General features: G+C 34.9%; 1 protein-coding gene across 23 annotated transcripts in view; it reads left to right on the top strand.

Moving 5' to 3' along the window:
* TTLL5 (tubulin tyrosine ligase like 5) overlaps positions 1–25,408 on the top strand; it is a 374,113-nt gene that overhangs the window by 210,071 nt on the left and 138,634 nt on the right. For 22 of the 23 annotated variants that reach the window (XR_004231997.1, XR_004231998.1, XM_031952493.1 and 19 more), the window contains one exon: positions 20,414–20,568. Coding sequence is in view for 21 of the 23 variants with exons in the window: in XM_031952493.1 (XP_031808353.1) it covers positions 20,414–20,568 (155 nt within the window). In the remaining 2 variants the exon portion in view is untranslated. Of the gene's footprint in view, positions 1–20,413; positions 20,569–23,326; positions 23,959–25,408 lie in introns of those variants that run through there. The other variant, XM_031952496.1, reaches the window with a different exon arrangement.

Below are 25,408 nucleotides of genomic sequence, written 5' to 3'. Positions count from 1 at the left end.
CTTTCCTTCCCCCTTATCCCCCTCCCCAGTATTAAACTTGTGAGTACCACTTGCTTCTCTCAGCCCTCCCTTTTTAGTATCCTTTCCCCCACCTTATAGTTCCTCCCCCTATCTTACTCCTTTTCCTCACAGTTTCTGTATTCCCTTCCACTTAACTTACTCCTTCCCCTTTCACTTTTCCCCTCCCTCTTTTCAATGAGGTGGGAGAAGTTTCACCATAAACTAAATATGTCTATTATTTTTCTCTTTAAGCTAATTCTGATGGCAGTAAGATACACACTATGTTCATCCCCCTCCATTCTTTCTCTCAGACATAATAGGTTTCCTTTGCCTCTTCGTGAGATGTAGTACCCCCACTTTACCCTTTTCGGGTACAATTTCCTTTCCACTTCTAGATTCTAGGATAAAGTATACATGTGTTCTTCATATATCTTTTTAGCAGAAATATAGTTCCCAAGATTTCTTTTTACCTTTTCAGGTTTCTCTTGAGTTCTATATTTGTAGAAAAAACTTTTTTTTTTAGTTCTGGTTTTTTCATCAAAAATAGATGAAATTCACTTATTTCATTGAATTTCCATTTTCTTCCCTGGAAAAAGATGCTCATTTTGGCTGGATAAGTTATTTTTGCCTACATACCAAGTTCCTTAGCTTTTCAGAATATCATATTCCAGGCCCTTCGATCCTTTAATGTGGATGCTGCTAGATCCTGGGTAATTCTTATTGTGGCTCCTCTATATTTGAATTGATTTTTTTCTAGCAGCTTGAAATATTTTTTTCTATGTCTGATAGTTCTGGAATTCGCCACTATATTTCTTGGTGTTTTGATTTTAGGGTCCCTTTCAGTAGGTCATCGATGTATTCTTTCAATTTCTATTTTACCCTCTATTTCTATAACTTCTGGGCAGTTCTCTTTGAAAATTTCCTGGAAAATAGTGTCCAGATTCTTTTTTTTCATCATATTTTTCAGGGAGTCTAATAATTCTCAGATTGTCTCTCCTAGATCTGTTTTCCAGGTCTGTTGTTTTCCCCAAGAAGGTATTTGACATTTTTTTCTGTTGTTTCATTTTTTTGGTTTTGCTTGACTGATTCTTGGTGTCTTCTCGAGTCATTCAATTCCATTTGTTCGATTCTGATTTTCAATGAAGTATTTTCTTCACTCACTTTTTAAAAATATCTTTTCCTAATAGTCCAATTGAGTTTTTAAGTGAGTTGTTTTGTTCTATGGAATTCTTTTCCATTTCGCCAATTTTATTTTTTAGAGAGCTATTTTCTTTTTCCAGTTCACTAATTCTATTTTTCAATGATTTGATTTCTTTATCCACTGTATCTTTAAATGAGTGGGACAATTTCTCCAGACTCTCTTGCCAAGCTTCCCTTTCTTTTTCCCATTTTTCTTCTAGCTCTCTTGTGAGCTTTTAAATTTTTTTTTCTTTTTAATTTCTTCTATGAGAGTCATCTGTGTTGAGGACCAGATCATATGCCCCTTTGAAGATTCATCTGAAGACAGTCTGTTTTTAGTCTCCTCAGGGTTTAAAGTCTGCTCTCTATTCATATAGAAGCTATCAGTAGTTAGAGTGCGCTTTAATTTTTTGCTCATTTTGTCAAAGATGAGTCAAAGAAAACAAACTAACAAGAAAAACAAATGGTCTATTTTTTTTTCGGGGGATCAGGGGGGGGGTTATCGAACTTCCTCTACAGACTGCAGGGGGCAGCAGCAAGGCACTAGCAGGACAGCAATGGCTGTTTTCTGTGCCCTAAGATTCTGAGAGCATGCTGAGACACTCTCAGTAAGTATGGCCAGGTCTGAAGAGATCCTAGCTTTTTGGGGTTATAGTTTTCACCCCCGGTGTTTTTAGCTTCTCTGCTTATCTACTGACTTGCTGCCAGGGCAAAGTAGCCAACACTGTGTTAAAGCTCTCTCCACAGAAATGGCTGAGTTCACATCCCACCTGCCTCCGGTTTGCTCAGCTGTGAGCTGCCTGCTGTGCTCTCGCTGCTGCTGCCTGCCTTCAGGATGTGCCCAATCTAACCGTCCCCTCGCTTGAGCAAAAACAGACCTTTCCTGGCAAATTTCGAGAATATCTTCTCTTGGTAATTATTTGTGTGTTTTCAAGCATTAATTTTGAGGCTTGTCATGAAATAAATTATTCTGAGAGAAAACACGGAGCTTAAGTAGATGTGTGTGTCCTCTCTGCCATCTTAGCCAGAAGTCCAGTTAGAGTTTGTTTTGCTTTAAACTTTTGCCTTCCCTGAATCTACTTTTGCTCTTCTCCCAATTTTTTCCACATTTCCTTCCTATTTTCTTATTGAGTTGCATATATTTCTTCAAACAATTTTTGTTTGTATGTATGTGAAGACCTTATACCTGCTGCCTGTACTACTTCAACCACTTTCTGTTGGATTCCCCTAGCTCTCCATTTGGATGTCAAATTGTTCTGTCTAAAGTGCAGTTCTGACCATGACACTCCTACCTATTCAGTGGTTCTCTGTTACTACCAGAATAAAATATAAAAAAATTTGTTTGGCTTTTATAGCCCTTCATAACTTGTCCCCTTCCTACCTATCTATATTTCTTACACATTATTCCCCTCCCTGATCATTCAAATGATCCAGCAACACTGGCCTCTTTGCCATTCTTCACATAAAACATTCCATCTCCTGACTTCATTTTCACTGCCTGTCCCCTCTGCTAGTTATAAATCTGTATCTGTTGGTTTGGAGAGTAGCATATTCTGAACTCTATACTCCTTACTGTGATAACTGCCAAATCTTGTGGGATCCTTACTTTAGCTTCTTATTATTTGATCTTTTTTTTGACTTTTTGACTGTAGTACTTTTCCTTTGACCTAGAATCTCTGGATTTTGGATTTTGTTGATGGAAATTTTCATTTTAGAATTTTTTTCAGATAGTGCCCGGTGGTTTCTTTGTATTAGTCTTAGGACTTTGATTCTAATAAATCAGGGCAGTTTTCCTTTAAGAATTCTTGAAATCTACAGTCTGTCTAGCTGTCTTTCACTCCTTCTCCCTTCCTTTCCCTCCTTCTCCCTCTTTCTCTCTCCTCCCCTTTTTTTCCCTTTCCCTTTCCCTCTCCCTTTAACTCTCCTCCCTCTTCCTTCTTCCTTCCCTTCTTCTCTCTCTCTCTACACACACACACACACACACACACACACCCCTCTCAGATTGTTTAATGATTCTTAAATGATCTTTCCAGATAATTTACAGGTTAATTTTTTTTAATGAGTTATTTAATTTCTACTTTATAGACTTTTGATTTTGTTTTAGTGTTTGTTCTGTTTTAATTGTTTAATTGATTTTAATTTTCTAGGAAGTCTGTTACTTAGAAAAGATTTTGTAACTTCTACTAAACTTTTAATTCTTCTTTCAAATCTTTTTTCCCACAGTCTCATTTCATTTTCAATTCTTTCTTGTAGAGTTCTCATCCATTTATATTTTAAGCCTTATAAAAGTTCTTCCTTTAAAATAATTTCTTCTGGGAATTCTGGTTGAGCTTTTGTTCAAGTTTTGGTTTTTTTTGAGGCTTTGCTTGCAGATGTTTTAAAATTATTCTCTTTTGGTTTGTCTTGGTATCCTTGTTCCATAATAGCTTATAATTTTCAGATTTTTGTTTGCATGTTTGTCTGTTTTGCCATACTTCGTAAATTGAGATTTTTGTTTTAGGGCCAAGCTCTGCATACTTCTGAGAAGAATATTGTCTTATGAGAGCTTATCCTAAATTATCTCGAGTGCTGTCACTGTATTTTTTCTGTATTATGTATATATTATATTCTTCATGGATCTCAGGCATAACTCAAATTAGGAAGTTGTAACTTTCAGTGATCCCTAACCAGTCTGTTCTAAGATATGGTTTGATTGCTATTCTCCTGCTCTGAGTTTTGTGGGCCCTTGAAACCTCCAGTTTTGTCTGAGACTTTCTTCTTACTAGACCTCCATTACACCATGGTTATTCCCACCAGCATTTGCTAATTGGAGAGTCTCAGGTTGATAATAACAGAGACGTAGTCTCATTCCTGGTCTGAAGTCTGTAGTCTTCACATACATTTGTATGATACACAATTGTAGGCCCATCCTGGTTACATTCTTATTCTCTTACTCACTCATGTTGCTAAATTGAAGATCCTTCTCTGAGTTAGAGTGACAGTATTGCAGATCCACACCTGATCCAAGTCTTAATTCCCTGGTTATTTACTTATGGACTGAATTCATGATCTTAGGCTGAAAAAGATGACCCATTGTTTTCTCTACATTTTTAAAATCACTGCTTATTTGGGTGCTTTTCTTTTGTGGAAATTACTGTAGAAGAGGGCTGAATAGTGTTGCTTCCTTCTCCTTAAGCATCTTTGCTGGTTTCATGAGCTGAGTATTGAAGAAAGATAGGCAAGAAGGCAGAGGTAAAAGGGTTTGGGGAGAGATAGCTTTCCAAATAAATGTGACAGCTAGTACAAAGCTACAGAGGTGGAAGATGAAGTACCCTGTGTAAAGTACTGTGTAGCTGAATCATTTTGTATTTGAGGAGAGGAGAAAAGAGCATGAAAAGACTGGAAAGGGAAGAAGGGACAAGATTGCAAACATCTCTAAATGACAGAGAGGATTTTACATTTGATCCTGGATATAATAGAGAACCACTAGTTTTCATTGAGTGAAGGGAAGGAGGTTATGACTTGGTTCTACTTTTGCTTGAGGAAAATAATTTTGGAAGTTTAGTGGACAATAGATTGCATTGGTAAAAGACTTGAAACACAGAAACCATTTAAAAATCTATTGCAGTTGGTCAGGTCAAAGGTGATAAAAGACATATATTAGGTAGTGATTATAAAATTGCAGAGAAGAGGACACATGAGAGATTTTGTGAAAGTAGAAAAGGGTTTCCTAAGAGATTGGATATGTGGAGTAAAAGTGAGAAGTTCAGGATTACATCAAGGTTGATGAATTCCTGATTGACTTGTGAGTATGATGGTAATAACACCAAAGTAGGGAAGAATGATGATTTGGGAGAAAGATAATGTTCTTTTTAGACTTGTTGAGTTTGAGTTGCTTATGGAACATCCAATTAAAGATTTCCAAAAATCAGTTGTGAATTTTGGTACTGGATCTCTGCTAATTGAACCCAGGAGAATTAATAAGATTGCTAAGCAAGGTAATGTAAAGCAAGCTTAACCTGGAGTCTGCAAACTTATTGAAAAATATATTTTTGGTAATTCTATTTCAATATAATTGGCTTTGTTTTTTATTTTGTGTATTGAAAAACATTTTTCTTAGAATAACTCCATAGGCTTTAACAGACTGACAAAAGGATTCTATGATAAAAAAAATGTTTAAGATTCTCAGATATAGAGGGGAAAGAAAAGAATTCCAATTTTCAGAGCCTTAGGAGATAGATTAGTAGAACCTGACCCTGGATGACCCAGCAAAAGAGCAGCTTAAAGCAGGATGAGAAGCAGGAGAGGCAATGTCATGAAAACCCTAGAGAAGAGATTATATCCAGAGGATCTTGAGATTGCAGAAAGATTAAGAACAGTAAAAAGTGTAAAAATATTGGATTTCAGAATTATGGTCACTGGTAACTTTGGAGAGAGTAGTTTCCGTGATAATGATGTAGGAAGCCAAATTATTGAGAGTTTAGAAGTAGATTAATTTCTTAAGAGAATACCCCAGAAGAGGAGTTGTTGGACAAAAGGTAGCAGGGATGTTTAAATCAAGTGAGGGATTTTTTAAAGATGGGGAAGACGTAGTAGTTTTATAAAACAACAAGAGGAGACGTCAGTGTATATGGAGAGATTAAGATCAGATTAAAAGTGAGCAAACTGCTAGTGAAGACTGGAAGGGATGAAATCACAAAAGCATGTCAAAGGATTTGCCTTGGCAAGGATAAAATCCACCTCTTTAATAGGGACTGGAGTGAAGAAGATAGTGGAACCGAATAGGTAAGTGATATGAAATAAGGAAGGGAAAGAAGTGAGCTGAAAGGAACAAAAAAAGGTTTGGATTAGATCATTTAGTAAGGGGGGGGGGGAGGGCAAAGAATGCCTTCACTGCATTAAGGTTATTTAACATAATTCATAGTAGAACCAATCATAGTCTTAAAATTTTTTTTTACGGTTCCTTTCAGATAAATGTGAACAATAAGTGCTTACTAAATGTTTAAATTTAAATTGCTTCAAGTATTACCTTCTTTTGCCAGTCCTTTGGTACAAGGACTTTGTCTTTTTTCATTTATCTCATCTAGAGCCTTGTACATGGTAGATATTCTATACATATTTATCTGATAAATGAATGTTTCAAAATAGTGAATTCAACAAATATTTATTAAACATTATATATGCTAGGCCCAGGAGATACCAACATAAGAATGAAATAGTTACTATTCTCTTTTGTAAAGATCTTTTTGCAAATAATGGAGTACAGGGGTTCTTAAGTGGAAGTCTTAACCACTCCTCCCTTTTGAGGGTTCATAAATATATTTCATCTTGATTTCATTATAATTGGTTTCTTTTCATATCCTGTGTATTTTATTTTATCCATTTTAAAACATCATTCTGAAAAGGAGTTCATTGTCATAGTCTGGTTACCAAAGAAATCTGTGGCCCACACAGAAAGATAAAAACATCCTGCTGTAAGGCAAAGAGCACAGGATTGAGAGTCAGAAGATTTCTCTTTGAACACATGTTCTGCTGCTGCTTATACCTGGTGACCTTGGACAAGTCATTTGCCATTTCTAGGCTTCAGGTTTCTCCTTTCTGAAATGGTTCCCTTCAACTTGAAATCCATGAGCATATGCTCTATAGAAGTAAGTAAAAACAAAGTAATTGGGGAAATTATATGAGGAGAGATTAGGGAATGCTTTGTGAAGAATTGGGCATGTGGATTAAGCCTCAGGGAGGGATGAAGGAATAGAATGCATTTCAGGCATGGAAAATGACTCGTGCAATTCATGGAGGTAGTAGAGATTATCAGTTTTCGAAACAATAGGCCTTTTTGGTTGGATCGTAGTGTTTCTCAAAGGAGGTAATATTATATAAAACTGGAGATATAGGTTGGAGCTAGAAAATACCAAGCTTAGGGGTTTATATATTATGCTAGAGTAATAGAGACACTGAGCAAGGGAGTAACATGGTCAGACCTATGCCTTAAGATTCAGATTGATTTTGAACATTCAGTATTGTAATTTATTATCCAACCCAGGGAACTAGAATGGTAGAAGTTAAATAAGATGTGGGCATCTAACATGGGGTCTTGAGGCCAGATAAAACCCATTGTATTCTGGTATGACTGACACTAAAATTTTCAGAAAAGGGGGATTAAGCTAATTAACTACTACCACACATGAATCCGTAAGCTAGTTATGCTTCACTACCTTCTTTCTACCATTACCTGGATAAGATACTAGCAAACTTTGAGCAGTTAATAATTTTAGTTGAAGCTTAATGTTTTAATTATATTAGTTTATTTAGGCCATATATATGGATTTCTTATCACATAGCCCACCATTTAAAACCACAACAGCAACAGTAACACAAAGCCTTTTGGATATTAAAATTGCATGGGTTGTAGGTATATCAGTGACTCGATCAGAACAAAACAATCATAGTTAAGTAAGAAAATTGGCAGCAGTACTACTTTTAGCAAGTAGCAGTAACAAGCAGTAACACTTGGGCTGGGCCAGAAATTGGCCTCCTCTCTGTTTCTTTCCCTCTTTTTCAATCCATTACCTACATTTAATCCTGCTATAACTTAAACACCTGTCTAGATGGAATTCATGAAATGTGTCCTTATCCCACACATTCAGATATTTGCTCACCTGCCTTACTCAGAAGACTTGCTCTAAAATAAGCACTATTTTGATTCTAGAAGAAAAATGAAATAAGGTCATGGTAATAGACACATAAAGGGAAAGGATAGTTGAATGTCTGGATAAATGGCTACAGGATAATTACAGGAAAATAATAAGAAAATATGGTGGAACATCTGGCTAATAGGCACTAAGGTTAAGATGGTAATTAGGAGGATTATTTGACCAAATTTACCATAAACATATTCACTTGCCTAACTACATAAACGCTGCTTATTTTTAAGCTTATATTCCTAATTTTAAAAATCATCATTACTATTCTAATGAGTTAGAATCCTTTGGTGTTTAATACTCACTTTCATATATTAAAAAAAAAAAAAAAACCTTTACTCATTATATATGCTAACCTTTAAGCTTCCAAATACTAGTGAGAAAAGGAATCTTGAAAAAAAAATCTGCTAGATCATTCCCGTTGCTTTGTTATTGTATATGATTGCATAACTTTCCCTCACCAAGAGCATTCCAATTTTGTTCATTTTTCAAAGTTCCCACTCATTTAGAGAATCTTTAAAAATTATTACAGATATAGCCAACCTAATAACATTAATTGGCTCCTTGATAATTTGACTTTAGGTAAAATAATGTAACAAGACACTTAGTATCATAGGAATAAGGTCTTTTGGGAGAAGCATTCCTAAGTGGCAAATTTTAAATTGTAAAAAGCTTAAATTCTTTCTCACACTTGAGGCTAATTTTTATACCAATTCTTTCCACAACTTTTCCTAATTATATGCTAGGGGTTTCTTATTTGGCAGACCAAGCAAGGAAAACAGCAAAACTTCCCTTCGTGTGCCCAGAGTTGTGAAGGGAGTGGCTCGGTTGATATTGCACAAGGTATCAGAGTTGCTGTAGAAGCACCATGTCTTCCTCACATATGTGTTTTCATTGTTAGTTTCATTTTGTCCAGTAACATTTTTCTGATTGGCCTAAACATCAAGGTTGGCCTGTAGGCAATTCTCTTTTTCCCAGTTATCTGAAATTGAGGAAGATTTGGGTCATTAATTTGCTTCATTTTACTGAGGCTTGAGTAATGTATAATGATATCCTGAGAAAGCAACATTGATAATACAGCCTTGTAGAGGAAATGGCTTTATCTCCACTATGAAGCTTTATACTTTCTTTTGTTTTCCTGATAATATAGGTGAGAAGTGGATAAGGAGGTCTTTTGAACTATGTAGAAGGTAGTTAGGTACATCAGAAGCAACCACTAAGTCACAGAAGAAACCAGAAGTTGTCATGTGTTTACTGAAAAATTACAGAAAGAGAACTGGCCTAAAAATCATAAGACAGGTTCAATTAGTAGCTTTAGCACTTAATAACCTTATGACAGTAAATATTATTTAATTTCTCTGAGCCTCAGTTTCCTCATTTATAAAATATATTTGATTCAGTTTAACAAACATTTATGAAGAACTTACTGTGGTAGATCTTTGTGTTACATGCTGGAGGAAAATAAAGTATAGATAAAGTATCATCTCTCTCCTTAATAGAGCTTACAGTATAATAGGGAGATAAGAAATGTACTTGGAAAAATATAACTCACAGCACTATATGATAAATGCATTCACTGTGTTCAAAATGATGGGTAAGTCATTACTGAATTTTTTGTGTGCAGGGTGGGGAGAGATAAAGCATCAAGGAAGGCTTCCGGGAGGAGGTGGCATTTGAATTTGTCTTTAAAGGACTACCAAAATAACATTCACACCAATTATAATGATTTTATGAAGATGCTAAATCAATGTAAATTACCACAAAAGGGAAACCAAAAAAGCCCAGAAAATACCTTAGTTAGTAGGCATCTGACTTAACCATAAAGAGATGACTGCCAGAGACAACATTGGGTTAGAATATAAACTAATTTATAAAATCTAAACAGAAAAGTGATGAGTGGTTATTAGCAGTATTGTTTCATAAAGCATAAAGAAGCAATGGAGAGCAGAAGAAGCTTAAAAGAAACTTGGTAAGCATCCAAACAAAGACATTCCAAGAACACCACCAACAAAGATGGAATATGTACAAATAGAAGAAGAATATAAAATGCATTTTGAAGTCATTATAACTTTATTTTATTATAACTTATAACAAACTACTTTATGTCCCCAAAACAGTACAACAATCATACTTTTAGTCTTAATATCACAGTCCCAGACATACTATAACACTAAAGAGAACAAAACTGAGAACAGAGCTGAATTGGAACAAATATATGTAGAGGGAATATATCAAAAGGTGACACTTTCGTTGATTACATAAGGAAAATACAGATGAGAAGGTAACTACTAAAGACATGAAAAAGGTAATGCACTTTAAAAAATTAATAATTGTTTTTTATTTTCAAAATACATGCAAAGATAGTTTTCAGCATTCATCCTTGCAAAACTTTGTGTTTCATAATTTTTTTCCCTCTTTCCCATTCTCCCTAAATAGCAAGTAATTCAGTATAGGTTAAACATATGCAATTCTTCTAAACTCATTTCCACATTTATCATGCTGCAAATGCTGCAAAAGGAAAGTCAGATCAAAAAATTTAAAAATGAGAAAAAAAAAAGCAAGCAAACAACAAAAAAGGTGAAAATACTATGTTGAGATCCATCTTCAGTCCCCACAGTCCTTTCTCTGGATGCAGATGGTTCTCTCCATCACAAGTCTGTTGGAATTAGCCTGAATCACTTCATTGTTGAAAAGAGCCAAGTCCTTCATAGCTGATCATCACATAATCTTCTTGTTGCTGTGTACAGTGTTCTTTATTTTAGGCTTTACTCACTTAGTGTCAGTTCATGTAAGTCTCTCTAGAACTTAAAATCATTCTGCAGATTGTTTCTTATAGAAAAATAATATTCTATCACATTCATATACCATAACTTATTCAGCCATTCTCTGACTAATGGGCATCCATTCAGTTTCTAATTTATTGCCACTACAAAAAGGGCTGCCACAAACATTTTTGTACATGTGAGACCTTTCCCCTTTTTTATGATCTCTTTGGGATACAGACCTAGTAGAGACACTTCTGGATCAAAGGGTATGCATGGTTTGGTAGTCCTTTGAATTACCATTACAACCATACTCTAATTCTAAATTGCTCTCCAGAATGGTTGGATCAGTTCACAACTCCACCAACAGTGGATTAGTTTTCCAGTTTTCCCACATCCCTTCCAACATTTATCTTTATCTTTGCCTGTCATGTTAGCCAATTTGAGAGGTATGTAATGGTACTTCAGAATTGTGTTAATTTTGTACCTTTTTAAAGGTACAGTATCCAGAATAGGAAAATGAGAACAGTAATAACTACCAAATTATATGCCCATTTTGCCCATTTATTTACTAATAAAATATACTAATGAATCATTTATATATTAATGAAGGGCTTCCTTGATGAGCATATTAATGGAGAATTGGCAGGCTTTCACAATCTGTATCCTGCAATGGACTATTATCTTTTTCATTTTACAAGCTATGGAAAAATGTAGATTTTTAAATTAGTACTGTTCTTATTGTTTGGTGATTTTGAAAAAGCATTTGAATGAGTTCTATGTCCATTCCCAGCAAGAAGTAGTTTCAGAAGATGAGATCATTCCCCCATATTCCAAAGGACTTTGGGCCCCATTTGTTTGAAAGGAAACTGACTGTTTGGGGTGAATGACCCCAACAAAATGCCACCCAGTGTTTGAGTGGTCCCCAGTAAGGTGTTAACTGACTTTGCCTTATTCTCTGCTGTTGTGTCCCCGTGACATTACTAACTTTGGCTTTATTTTATCTCTATAACACTCCAACCTCATAGACCACTGTTTTTTGCTTCCAGTTTCTGGACATTAGTTAACAAGTGTCCCAGGATTTGGCCCCTAAGGTTAAAGTTTCAGCTTTGGTTTGATAGACCCCCTTCTGTTTAGGGACTCCTAAATCATTTTTCAAAAGATTGCTTTAATAAATTAAAAGAGTGGAGAAATGATGAGGTCTTCAGTGCTCAGTGTGATTAGCAGAGGAATTGAAAAAAAAATAATCCCTTAGATAAGCAGGAAGAAGGCTCTGATAATGGAGATCAGTTTAGTTCCTTGGTCCTACCCTCTAAAGGTAATTCAGTCTGAAATACAAGTTATGTCAAACTCCTGAGACCCACCCTCTGTTGAAATTCCAGTCATGTCCCTGAGGTTAAATTTTCCCTATAAAGCCTACTTGTGGGCCATCCCATGGCTGCTACCTTCCTTTGGGTCAGCCTGCCACAGGCACTCTGCCTCATGGTGTTATTTCCCGTACCACACCCCTTCCCCCATGCCATCTATCTCCTAACTCCACTATGCTTCTCAACCCCACATTCTTACAGCTAACTAACTTTTTTAAGGTGCTAAGCCCCTTGCAGGATTTAGCCCTGCCAACTAAGAGTATGCCCCAACCTCATGCTCCCTTTCTACTGGGTACTTATGAGTTCCATTGAGTTCCATTTGCTCTCCCACTCTTATTTCATATTTACCATTCCTGGTGTCTTATTATATCCCTTCATTTTGTTTGCAACCTATTCCCCTAAATAAAACTACCTTTTGCCAAAGGGGGAAAAAAAAGCATTTGATTTGGTAGAGTAAAACAACCCATTGAAGACTTTTTTTACAACATTTTTTTTTTCCAATCTATATATTAAAATCACTCAGCCTATTTCAGAAAAACCTGGAAAGACCTCCATGAACATGATGCTGAGTAAAGTGATCAGAACCTGGAGAGTGATGCAGATAGTAATCATGACAACATTGTGCAATGATCAACTATGATAGATTTAGCTCTTCTCAGCAACACAATGATTCAAGACAGTTTCAAAAGACTCATAAAATGCTATCCACATCCAGAGAAAGAACAATGGAATCTGAATGCATATAAAAAAGCACACTATTTCTACTTTATTTGTTGTAGTTTTTGTCTTTCATGGCTTTTCCCTCTTGTTCTATTTCTTCTTTCACCACATGAGTAATGTATGCATGTTTGAGTGCACATGTATAACCTATTGCTTTTCATCTTGGGGAGGGGAGCTCAGAAGGAGGGAGGGAAAAAATATTGAAATTCAAAATTTTATAAAAATTGAATGTTGAAAACTATCTTTAAATGTAATTGGAAAAAATAAAATTGTATTCCCAAAAAGTAAAGTTTAGAATTCTTTGAAAGATATAACTATAGAAATAAACTCGTTCAATAATCATCTGATCATAAACATTGGATAAGTATAAAATAGAGAAATGTATGCTCAACAAAGTTATCAGTGTCATAAAGTTGCTCACACACAGAGACCAAGATGAAGAGATATCCCTTGTGGAATGTTAGGCTCTCCAAATTTGCAGATGATGATAATAGCTGAAGTTTATATAGCACTTTAAGGTCTGCAAAGAGAGGGTAAGTGATTTTCCCAGGGTCACACAGCTAATAGGTCAAGTTTTGGTATCAAGTGTTCCTGACTCCATATCTAGTATTCTGATCATTTAACCATCACCTTGCCTTCATGATATTGTGCCACAGAATCCCTTGGAAGAATCCTTATCATCTACACAGGAAAGATCAAATGAATGAAGTATATCTTATTGCCCAGATTATATTTGGATGGGTAACTTATAGTCTGTCCATTAGTGTATATCCATATATTTGAGATAGTACATATGGACAACAAGTTGGGTAGGCATTTGAACAAGAGGAAGATTGTGGAATAATTGCTTTTGGAAAGCTTTAAATATCCTTTAATTACCAATGAAAACAAAGGTCCATCTTTTAAAATACCAGCATTCTACTAATGTTGCTTTAGGACAGCAAGGCAAGAATTAAAAATTCATATAAAAGCAATGGAAAGACCTTGGATATGTACAGATAACTGTCTATAAACAAAAAGGAACTCTCATAAAGGAATTGTATAATACAAGGTAAATATTGATAGCTCATATAAGGACAAAGAATGATGGATATTCAGTCGGAATGTTCCACTAAGTACTTCTATGATTCTCTAAGATATCAATGAAAAGCTCTTATGTATTGGGTGAACCCTCTGTGTCAAATTTAAGGGAATATGTGGATAAGAGGAATGCCGAATGAACACGTAAATGTACATTGTGATGTGCATTATTGACAGGAATTTTCAAATCAATGAGTTCTATTTAATTGCAACATTAGACCAATCCTGTCTAAAGGAAACTGGAGCAAGTCTTGTCCTACTAAGGATTCCTCAGTTCTGAACTTATGTGGGCCAGAATCAGTTCTAGGGGAATCTAGCTTCTAAAGAAAAAATTTTCTAATTGCTTCTGACTAGGCAAAGGAGTTTGAACTTTACTTAGTAGTCAGTAGAGGTATACAAGAATTTAACACTGAAGAGGAAAATAACCACATTTTGACATGAGCAAAATTAATTTGGCAATAGTGTCAAAGATGAATTGGATGATTCAAGGCAATTCCAATAGACTTGTAGATGGAAAGAGCCATCCACATTCAACAATAGAGACTGAATATGGATCAAAGGATAATATTTTCACCTTTGTAGTTGTTTTTTGCTTTTTTCTTATTTTTCCCCCCTTTTGGTCTGATTTTTCTTACACAGCATAACAAATGTGGAAATATGTTTAGAAGATTTGCATATGTTTAACCTACATTGGATTGCTTGCTGTATAAGGAAGGGGAAGGAAGAGAAGGAGAGAAATTTGGAACGCAAGGTTTTGCAGGGATGAATGTTGAAAATTATCTTTGCATGTATTTGGAAAAATAAAAAAATTATTATTATATATATAAAAAGATGAATTGGAAAATAAAGGAAAAATAAATAGAACTTTTTTACAATTTGATAATTGGAGTCCATTGAAAGAAGATGCAAATATAAAGGAAGGGTTAGAAGAAGCTTTCAATTTTAAGTGCTCAAATGATTTTACATTCTGTGATCTCTTAACACCTAGCACAGCTCCTAATACGTAATAGGTGTTTAAAAAACACTTCATTAACTAATGGTTTTCCTGCATTGTAGAAAATAAGGAATGTATTTAATATTTCTTCTTCTGGCATTTTAGACCCCACCATATGGTCAATTTTTGTATAAGTGCAGTGCATAGCTGAAAAACATGTATATTCCTTTCCATTCCCATTCAGTAGCCATCACAGATTTATCATATCGAACTATTCTAAAATTCTAATCAGGTCCTTCTTTCTTGTTTAACTTTTGTTAAGTTTGAAAGGAGCATATTGAGATTCCCAACTATTAAAGTTTTATGATCATAATGAGTTCTGCTTCCACTCCACTGGTACTTCTCTCTTCTTGTCCAGACTACAATTATTGCCTCAAAGAAATAAAAGAGGGGAAAGACCCAAATGTACAAAAGTATTCATAGCTTCATTTTTTTTGTAGTGAAAAACTGGAAGCAAATGGTATAGCCAATTATTTGTGAATGTCTCAAAATATAAGGGAAGCTAGGGGGCACAATGGATAGAGTACTGGGCTGGGAGTTAAGAAGACTAACCTTCCTGAGTTCAAATTTGGCTTCAGACTTTTATTAAGCTGTGTCATGAAGAGTCAGACACAAATGAAAAGACTGAAGAAAACAAAAATATATAATTGCTTCATCAGAAATGATGAAAGAAGGGAATCTGGAGAAACCCAATAGTGCTTCTATGAACCGATGCACTATGAAGTGAACAGAATCAGTACAGTTTACATGATGATTACAAGATTGTAAGGAAAGGAATTTTTAAAAATTAAGAATTGAATTCAGTGTGATCAATCATAGTCCTAGAGACTGTTGTTGAATATTGAATGTTTTCTACATCTTTTTAGAGAGATGATGATTTAGAGAAACAGAATGAAATGAACTTTTTTTTTAAACCAGACCTATTTGTGGATTTGTTTTCCTTATTTATATTAACTTGTTAGAAGGGAAAAAAAAATTTTTAATTTTGAGAGAGAAAATGAAATGTAAATGCAGTACTGATAGAGATGTTCCCAAAATATAAAGTGTCAAGAAAAAATTTTAAATACATAAAAAAGAACAAACTGGTTTACAGGTAAACATATAAGGTTTTGAGCCTAGTATTGAATTTAGGTAAATACATTAAAAATAGATATGTAATGGAGATTCATTGCCTCATATATAGTACAACACACTTTTTCTCTGTTGATTTATTTTGAGGGTGTTAAGTTTAGAATAACTAAAATTAAATCATTTTAGGAAAAAAAAGGGTGAAATTTTAGATTTGGATCCTAAAAGTACCCTCCTTTGTTTCTATGGTAATTCTACTGCATATCTACATGAATTGGTATCCCCATTTTATAAGAAAGTAAACTAAAGTTCAGAGGGATAAATAATAATATAATTATTAGCTATTATTAAGTGAATTGCCCTTGTTCACATAGACAATAAATGTCACAGTTAAAATTTGAACTCTGTTCCTTTTTCATTGCAAATCCAGCATAATTTTCTGCCTTTTAGAAGATTGTTAATTTTTTTTTTCTGTCTCTAAATTGTATTATCCAGAGTCACAAGAATTGGCTCTTCACACTTTTAATCCAATCAATGCAGCCAAAGCATAAACTATTTTATTCGTCATTGGCAATTTCAGAAATTTCTGTTGCTTCTGAATCTACAGAGTTGCTTTCTGTTTATAAACAAAATGTTAATTATTTACAGTGAAGAAGACCAAAAAACCTTTTTATGGTTCACTTCTTTGAATATAGATCATCTTCTCTTTTTTTTATAGCTTTCATTTTATCTTTTAACTTTCTATCTTTGAAGGCAAAGAGATATCCAGAAACCTGAATTTTAGCTTTGATTCTATAACCAATCAGATGGGAAACTTTGGGCAAATCTCTGGGTTTATCTACAAAATGAGACAATTGAAGTAAGAGAAGTAATATGGTAGAGAAGGAAAAAATGCTGTTAATTGGAGTCGGAAGGCCTATGTCCAAATCTTAACTCAGACGCTGCCTAGGTGATTTTGATTTCTTAGATTTAATAGTTTCTTCCTCTGTAAAATGAGGGAATTGTAACAGATGGGCTTCTATTTAGGCCACTTTTCCAGCTTTCTAAATCTGTGATCCTATGGCTAAAGGATCTCAAAGGTCCTTTCCTTTTCTAAGATTCTACTTCCTATTTCAGAAATTTCCTTTTTACTTTATAACTTAAAAAATTTACAACAGACTTACTTACATAAAGGAAAACATGTTGGAATTTTTAAACCAGCTTCTCCTCCTGACAGCTTTTTCTAGTAAATATGTTACTATTGCCTTTTATCATTCAGCCTTAAAATAATCATCTCCCATGTCTTTATATGCCCTTAATCCCCATATGCTTTCAGTCACCAAATTATTTTACTTTTATTTTGAAAATTTTCCATACTTGTCTGTCTTTTTTTTCATGCTCTCAACATCCTTGATATAACTATCATTACCTCAGGTTTGAATCTCATACTAAAATAACCTCCCTGTTATTTCATGTTTCTTGCTCCTAAACCATTCTTTACAATCTTCCAATAATCATCTTCCTAAAATTTTGCTTTCATTATAAGACTGGAGGATTTAGAAACTTGAGGCAGCATCTAGTCAGATGAAGAAACTCATATTACAGATGAAGAAACTAAGGTTCAGAGACAGTGAATAGTAAATAATAGAACTGAGATTCACATTATTTCTCTTCTCAGAAAAATTTGTCTCACTGTTGCTTACACAAAGTGAAAATTCCTTAACCTTATATTCATGGTCCTCCATAAAGCAAATCCAATCTAGATTTCTATTTTTATCTTTTAGTACTCACCTAGATGAACTTTTTATTTATTCCAAACTTGTCTATAAGTTGTTCTTCAAATGTGCTTACCTCTGTACCTATATTTTTTATTATGAACTTCACAGTCATTAAAGCCATACACATTTATTTCAGTATCAGTATATGAAGAAAAACAAAATTTAAGATTGCATATGAAATTGTGAATTTCTTAGTACTTTTAAAAAGTATATTAAATTTAACAGTGTAGTCAGAAAAATTGCTTTATTCATATCTCTTTCTGAAATTCTCAATTTTCTTTCAAGCATTAAAAATATCTTTTGTTGATAATATTTTCTTTTTCATTTGGTATCCCTTTCACTACCTATAAATGATTACTCTCTCTCTCCCTCCAGTAAATGGACAGGTATTATCAAACAAAACAAATCATCTCTTTGGCCATGTCTGAAAAATGTATGCCTTATTCAATGCCTTTCTCATTACCTTTATTCCTTTTTCCTACATTACTTTCTTCTTCTGTCCAAACTTTATCCATCCAACTTTATCCAACTCTATTTTAGTCTTGAATTCCTTATTCTCTTGACCCAAAGTGATTTTCCCCTTAGCATGAAAACTTCTTTAGCACTTTATTTTGTTGCTTCTAATTTGGTACTTATCATGATGAATTAATTGGCAGCAAGCTGTAGTAGAGAGATGGCTGATGAATCAGGAAGATTAATTTAAGGACTTGCCTCTGAAAGTTACTGACGCATGAAAATCACTTAACTTTTCCAAGGCAACTCTAAAACTATCATTGATAAGATTCTGGTCTACATTGGTAGAACTCTCATGGAGAAAGCTCTACATGGAGAGTCATGAGTCTCATCCAAAAAAAACCTTACAAGTCATCCATTGACATGCATATGACAGTAATATCCCTTATAGGGAATCTCTTTTATCTTCTTTGTATTTCCTTCCCTCAACCCAATAGCACCTAGTATAGTATATGAGAGAGAGGAAATAGAACTGTATTTCACTGATATGGAGAACTCCTGAGTAGGAAATTTCCTCTATCGAGACATGTCAACACTTTCTAGCAAAGCTTTTTAAACTGTGGGTTGCAACCTGCCATGAGGGGTTCATTGAATGTGGTGATCAAAACAGTGGTGGAGGAGGGGGCAACAGTAAAAGATTTCTGAATACAACAATCAGATTAATTCAAAAGCAAGTATATAACAAATCTAAAGTTTCTGGTAGAGCTTATCTGTACTGTATTGTTTGACTTCACTGCAATCTTGATTCCAAATGCACATGTGCACTTTTCCCTGAACATGCACAAATGCTACCAGAAATACCCTTGGTTCAGATTCAGGATGTGATTGCATAAACAAAAAGCGATCATGAGCGAAGAGAGATTAATAAACCCAAGTCCAGGTCTAAAGCACTCAGGGGTTGAGTGACCACAGAGAGTCACACAGCTAGTATCACAGGCAGCTCTTGAACCTGGGTCTTGCTGGCTTTAAGGCCAGTTCTCGAACCACAATACCATGCTGCTTTTTGCTTCATAATAATAGTTGCTTAAGTTCTTTTTGTGGTGGCAAGGAATTGGAAATTGAGTGGATGTCCATCAGCTGGGGAATGGCTGATTGAATAAGGTATGGTATATGAATGTAATGGAATATTATTGCTCTATTTAAAAATGATGAGCAGGCTGATTTCAGAAAAGCCTGGAAAGACTTACATGAACTGATGCTAAGTGAAGTGAGCAGAACCAGGAGAACACTGTGTACAGTAACAGCAAGATTGTGTGGTGATCAACTACAATACAACTTAGCTCTTCTCAACAATACAATAATCCAAGACAAGTCCAATAGCCTTGGAGTGGAGAATATCATCCCAATCCAGACAAAGAACTATGGAGACTGAGTATATATTGAAGCATTCTATTTTTACCTTTTTGTTGTTTTGGTTTTTTCTTTCTCATGGGTTTTCCCTTTTGTTCTGACTTTTCTTTCCCTATATGACTAATATGGAAATACATTTGAAATTATTGTATGGTTTTAACATATATTGGTTTGCTTGCTGTTTAGGGGAGGGAATAGGGGAAAGTAAAGAGAAAAATTTGGAACAAGGTTTTGCAGAGGTAAATGTTGAAAACTTTGCCTGTATTTTGAAAATAGAAAGCTATTATTTTAAAAAATAAAATGATTGTACATGTATGATCTATATCAAATTACTTGCTGTCTTTGGGAATGGGAAGGGAAGGAAAGGGAGAAAAAAGTTTGGAAGTCAAAATCTTACAAAAATACAAAAATTGGAAAAATAAAATACTATTAAGTGAAAATAAGCAAAAGAAAAATAATAATAGATGTTTAATCAGTTATTTTGACTTATTGATACTTCTCAAATTCTATTCTGTACCTCTTGCTGCTTTTAGGAACTTTTGTCTTGACACTGATTTTATTCATGCTGGCTGGTTTCTACCAGTTATTTAGTTAGTAAGAACAACAATAATAATAACAGCTAGGATTATGTAGCATTTTAAGGTTTATAAAGCATCATATGATACACACACATATATACTTATGTGTGTGTGTGTGTATGTCTTTTATCATCTTCATTCTATAAGTGAGACAACTTGAGGCTGAAAGATTAAAGTGATTTGCCCAGAGTGACACAAATCCTAAGTATCTGAGGCAGAATTTGAACTCATATTTTCTAGTTTTGAGATTTATTTAGCTCAGCCTACTACACTACCTTGCAGCCATCAAGGTTTCACCTGCATGTGTGGTACTTTCTTAAACTTTGTAGCTTGAGTGTTTTTGTTTTCCCTGTTTTCATTTTTAGGTAACAAACCTGAATTTGGCAAGTGGAGTCACAAATCGAACAGGTGCTACCACTCCCCCTATCCTTCGTCCAGTGCACAGTCCTGGAGGTCCAACATGGTCGGCACATTCAGACCCTCAAGTCTCTGAAAGCAGGACTAGCCCACCAGTAAACAGGTATGTTAAATGGTGTGGGACTCAGTTTTGAGTTCTATTGGAAGAATGAAAGGCAGAGAAAGTGTAGAAGTATTAGCTCTTTCAGTAAGCCTGTGAAGAGAGATGATTTCCCTAAATTGTGTTAAATCCTCTCCACCTATAGAAGTAGACTTATCTTTGAATTCTAGGTAATTTCAGATTAAACCAGATGAAAGTAAATCTCTGATATTGTTGGGCAAGTTTCTTTCTGTGTGAGAGTATTAATTTATATTGTTTGATCCTTGCTTGTTATTAATGTTATTATATTAACTTTTGGTACTTTTTCCTTGTCATAACAATACTTATATTATTTTATCATGAAAACTTTCTTCTAGAATAGGTAGCTCATCAATGATAGTATCTTTTCATATAAATAAATATGTAAGCATATATATATATGCATACATATACACATATGTATACATGGATTTTTAAAAAATTTGTAATGAAGTGAACAAAATCCTTAAGTGTCAGTTTAATGTATTAATTAAGTAGATAGAAGTATCATTTTAAATAATTCTAAAGGGGAGGGAAGTAGTACCAGATATAAAGTTCATGGAGAAATTTAGACCATAACATTAGTAGCTTATAGATTATGCAGATTTACTACTTTCCCCCATATTCAAAATATCCAGGTATCAAAAATGTAATACCTAACTTTACTTCTATTTACCTCATATAGAGATTGAAAATGGTGGTAAATATAATGAAACTATGAAAAGTGATCATGTAATCCTAATAAACTTTTCCTTTAGTGATTCCAGTGTATCTCTCCTCCTATCTGTTCTCTGCCCAGCAACCTATAATCATTCCTAATATATTCTGAGTTTCAGAAAACTGACTAGCGCTTGAGCACAGTTTTAATACCTAATTATTATAATTATATTAGTGTTAGATTTGCTACTTAAGTAGCTTGTTTCAAAAAATCTACCTATGCTCAGGTTCTTCAAGGCTATGCCAGCAGCACACAGACTCTCTGACTAGGCAAAAATGTATGGGCCTTAAAACATAACTTATGTTTTTTGCCTAGCTAAATTCAGAGAAATTCATTCACCAAGCTTGCTGCAAAAGGAATGAATTTTTTCATGCCTACTCTGGAAGACCACCACTATTGTAGAAGTATTGTAGATTAAATTAGCTTTTTTAAAAAGATGAAATGAAATTGTAGATCCTTAAAACTTATAAATATCACTTAATATTTGAAATAAATATCTTAAATAGTTTGCTGTAAGGAGAAATTCTGAATATAGAACTTTACTGCTTTACTCTGCTTTTATCCCTGGAAACTAGTCCCATTCTTATCTAAAACAATTCTAGGGGGCTGGAGGTTTTAACTTGATTCCACATAACCCTTGTTTCCCAGGACTGTTGGTATACTAGGTCATTTCCAGAGTCAGCTCTCAGGAATCCTAAAGATACCTGAAAACTTCCAAGTCAATGATAGAATTAGCTTGACTTCCCTGAAATATTTAAGCAAGGATGAATTAGGGCCTAATCAAGATTGCCTAAATTTTATGCCACACAGGATCTCTATCTCAGTTCTTGTCTGTGGAGGTATTTGGCCCTTGGAAAATTAACCCAGCTTATTGACTTCCCATTTTTCACAGTTAGAGTTAAGATAGGGTAAGTTAATTACGTGCTATAAAAGAAGCCCACAGATGTGAGTTTTATCCTGTTTCTGATACTGACTTACTTTAAGCCATTCACTAAATCTCTTTTAGATAGACATACTTAATTTGCAAATTAGGTTATTTTAAGAAATTTCAAGATTATTTTTAAAACATTTATATTCCTGGAAATGAATGCTAAATAAATATGTTGTTATAATTTTTAAATTATTTCTATTGTGATAATGAATTCCAGTATTTATAAACCTTGACATTTCACCAAAATAATGGATAATCATAGAGTGAAATTTTTAAGAGAATCTTGTTATTGTTCATACGTTTCATCTCGACATATTGGAGGATTCAGTGAGTTGGTAGCCACAGGAATGAAAACTTTGTGACTCATAAAAATCCTGCATAGTGTTATTTTTTTTTATTTCCCTGTGGTGTTTCTATTGTTCTTAATTTTTATGGATCACACAAGTTTTTCACCAGACAACCTTGTTGTTCCCTTACTCCCCCCATTTTGGAACCAACCTCAAGTGTGGCCCGAGGGCTTTTGTCTCCTATAGGTTAATGTGAGCTCAGCTCCTCAAATCCCTGCGTTCTTTTAGCCTGTCTGGAGTTCATGCTTTGTTGTGGGAGAGGAAGGCAGAAAGCCTATAACTTGCCCAGACAGTCTGAGGCCTGGCCATGTAGCTCCCTAGACACAGTAGACTTGGACTTGGCCAGCCATTCCTCTGTTTCTTTTCAGAGAGAATCACTGAGATTAACTGCAGGCTTTTCTCCAAAGGTGAAGAGAACTGGGTTCAAAATATGTTTAGAACTCAAGGACTAAAGTGTGCCTTCAAATCAAGGCAAGCTTTTATTGGGAAAATAGTGTGTCACTAGAATTTTCAGATATAAAGGACTTATCACCAATACCTCCTCCTTTAACAGTGACTATTGTGGTTTCCAGATGCATAAGTGCTTTGGCTCCTTTCTATTCAATAAAGGTGTGTGTTTTGGAGAAGGGGAGGGTGAAAGGAGTGTAGAGACCTTCAAATTATTTTATCCGATAGAATTATTCTTTCTCTAGACACAATAGATAATTAGGTACTCAGACTTTATTAATGTTGGTTTATTATTGCCAGACTTCCGCTGAACTTAACCACAACAGGAAGAGCACATTTTTCTTTTTCTAGCACTCATTGAGTTAATAGAACAAGTTTTCCTCTGTGGGAGTTAAAAGGGTTACTTACTGTGAAGAACTGGCGGCAGCAGTGGCTGCTGCTGCTGCTGCTTTGAATGATCTGAGAAGGACAGGGCCTCAGACAGCTTGGCAGGAACCTAAGGTCCTGTTTTGTTCCAGTCCCAGCCCGCCCTTGTGGATGGAGCTGTCAGGGAATCCCATGAACGTCTTGGCTTCTGCTCTTTTGCGTGTTTTTCCAGAATTTGTCACTGAAGTATTTTTATCCATCCCTAGTTTTTTAATGCACAGAATCTGGATATTTGTCTATTCTTTGACGCTGAAAGTGGGCAAGATTTGAAAATTGTACTGTTTTGCATCAGCTGATCTTGCTGAACTGCTTTGTCACATTGTATAAAGAAGTGGTCCAATCATCTTTTCCGAAGAGTGATTTTTGGCATTTTTGTCAGGGATAGCTCTATCTGGGCCAAGCACAAATTGAATAAATGGATTGTTGTCGGTTCCCTCATTGTTTCTGCTGGGTATGGATCAAAATAAAGTACCAGATCTGAAAATTAGAATCATAAGATCCTTATCATAGTATTTTTTTTTAAGTACATTTTTCAGCTGTTTGTTTTCAAGCTTAGCTGATTCCTTTTTCCTTCTCTATAGTTGCCTCTTTAAAGTATTAACAATTCAGGCATCTCACTGTAACCCTTCTATATTTAATCAGTCATTCAAAAAGTATTTATTGAATATCTTATAAGTGCCTAAAATTTTGGTAGGTGATATGACGTGTTATCCCCTTCCCTTTCCAAAAAAAGGACATCATTTATAGTTTACTTAAGGATATAAGGCAATAACTTTTTGTCACTCTTTCCAGTACTGAATTCTCCTTTCATGCCTCTGATATGTTGGGCCAGGAGCAGGAATAAACATAGTCCTTGCCTCTGATATATCTATAACATATAACATAACACACATTCTTGTCACTGTTACCTCCTAACCTCTGGTTAGCCTTTCTCAAGAAGTTCAGTACCTAGTTTAAAGTCTTTCTCTTTACCTCAATACAAGGTATTTGGGCACTCAGTATACAAATTGTTGTCCCCTCAAAGCACCCTTCACTCCTACTCTGTAAAACTTCAATTACATGACCTATGCCTTCACTCTGTCTCAGCCATTTGTAGTTATTGTCATAATCTTGGTCTTACAATCCCTTTTTAATTTTACTGTCTCAAATGATTCAGAGTTCTGCAATCTCTTCCTCTCTTTTCTCTCTCTCTCTCTGTCTCTGTCTCTATCTGTGTCTCTCTGTCTTTCTCTGTCTCTGTCTCTGTCTCTCTCACATACACACAGACACACACACACATACACACACACACTCTGAATAAATTCTTACCTTTCTATCTCTTTTTTGTTATGAAATCTATTGTTTGTGTTCAGCATTACCTTCAGTCCCATTTCTTCTAGTGCATTATCTCTGCTCTGGTCTTACTTTCTTGGCTTTAGTCTTTACTTTAGAGTTTACCATTTCAGTGTTGTATTTTTCACCTTGAATTCTTTTGCCAGTCATAGCTTGCCAAACCCCAATACTGGGTTCTCCCACCGTCCCTCTTTTCAGCTCATAAATCATATGCTGCAGAACACTGTTGGAGAAAATCATGAAATCATGCTATGTGGTCTATCACAAATTAATATTATCTCATTTTAGCTGGATCCTTAATAACTAAACTTTTATTCCTTTACTCCTTCCTTCCTGATTTACTGTCATAGTCTTAACAATAGTTACTACAACATCCCTTCAAAGCCTTTACACTGCCTTGTGTCTCTTCTCTCAGAAAAAGATCTCTCCTCCTACATTACTGAAAAATTATAGGGCATCTCTTCTGAGCTTCTTCTCTTCCACACTGCAAAATCTGGTTCCATTATCCACCGTTTTCTCCTTTTTTGTTCCATTCTTTGAGAAAGGAGTCCTCTTTACCACAGATAGCTCCTCTGTTTGTAGCTTTGGTCCCATCCCCTTTCTTTTCTGATCATGGCTTCTCTT

Source organism: Sarcophilus harrisii, chromosome 2 (genome assembly GCF_902635505.1).
Source record: "Sarcophilus harrisii chromosome 2, mSarHar1.11, whole genome shotgun sequence".
In the NCBI taxonomy this organism is placed as follows: domain Eukaryota; kingdom Metazoa; phylum Chordata; class Mammalia; order Dasyuromorphia; family Dasyuridae; genus Sarcophilus; species Sarcophilus harrisii.
Note: the sequence above shows the minus strand (reverse complement) of the source record. Positions and strands in the feature narration are given on the sequence as shown.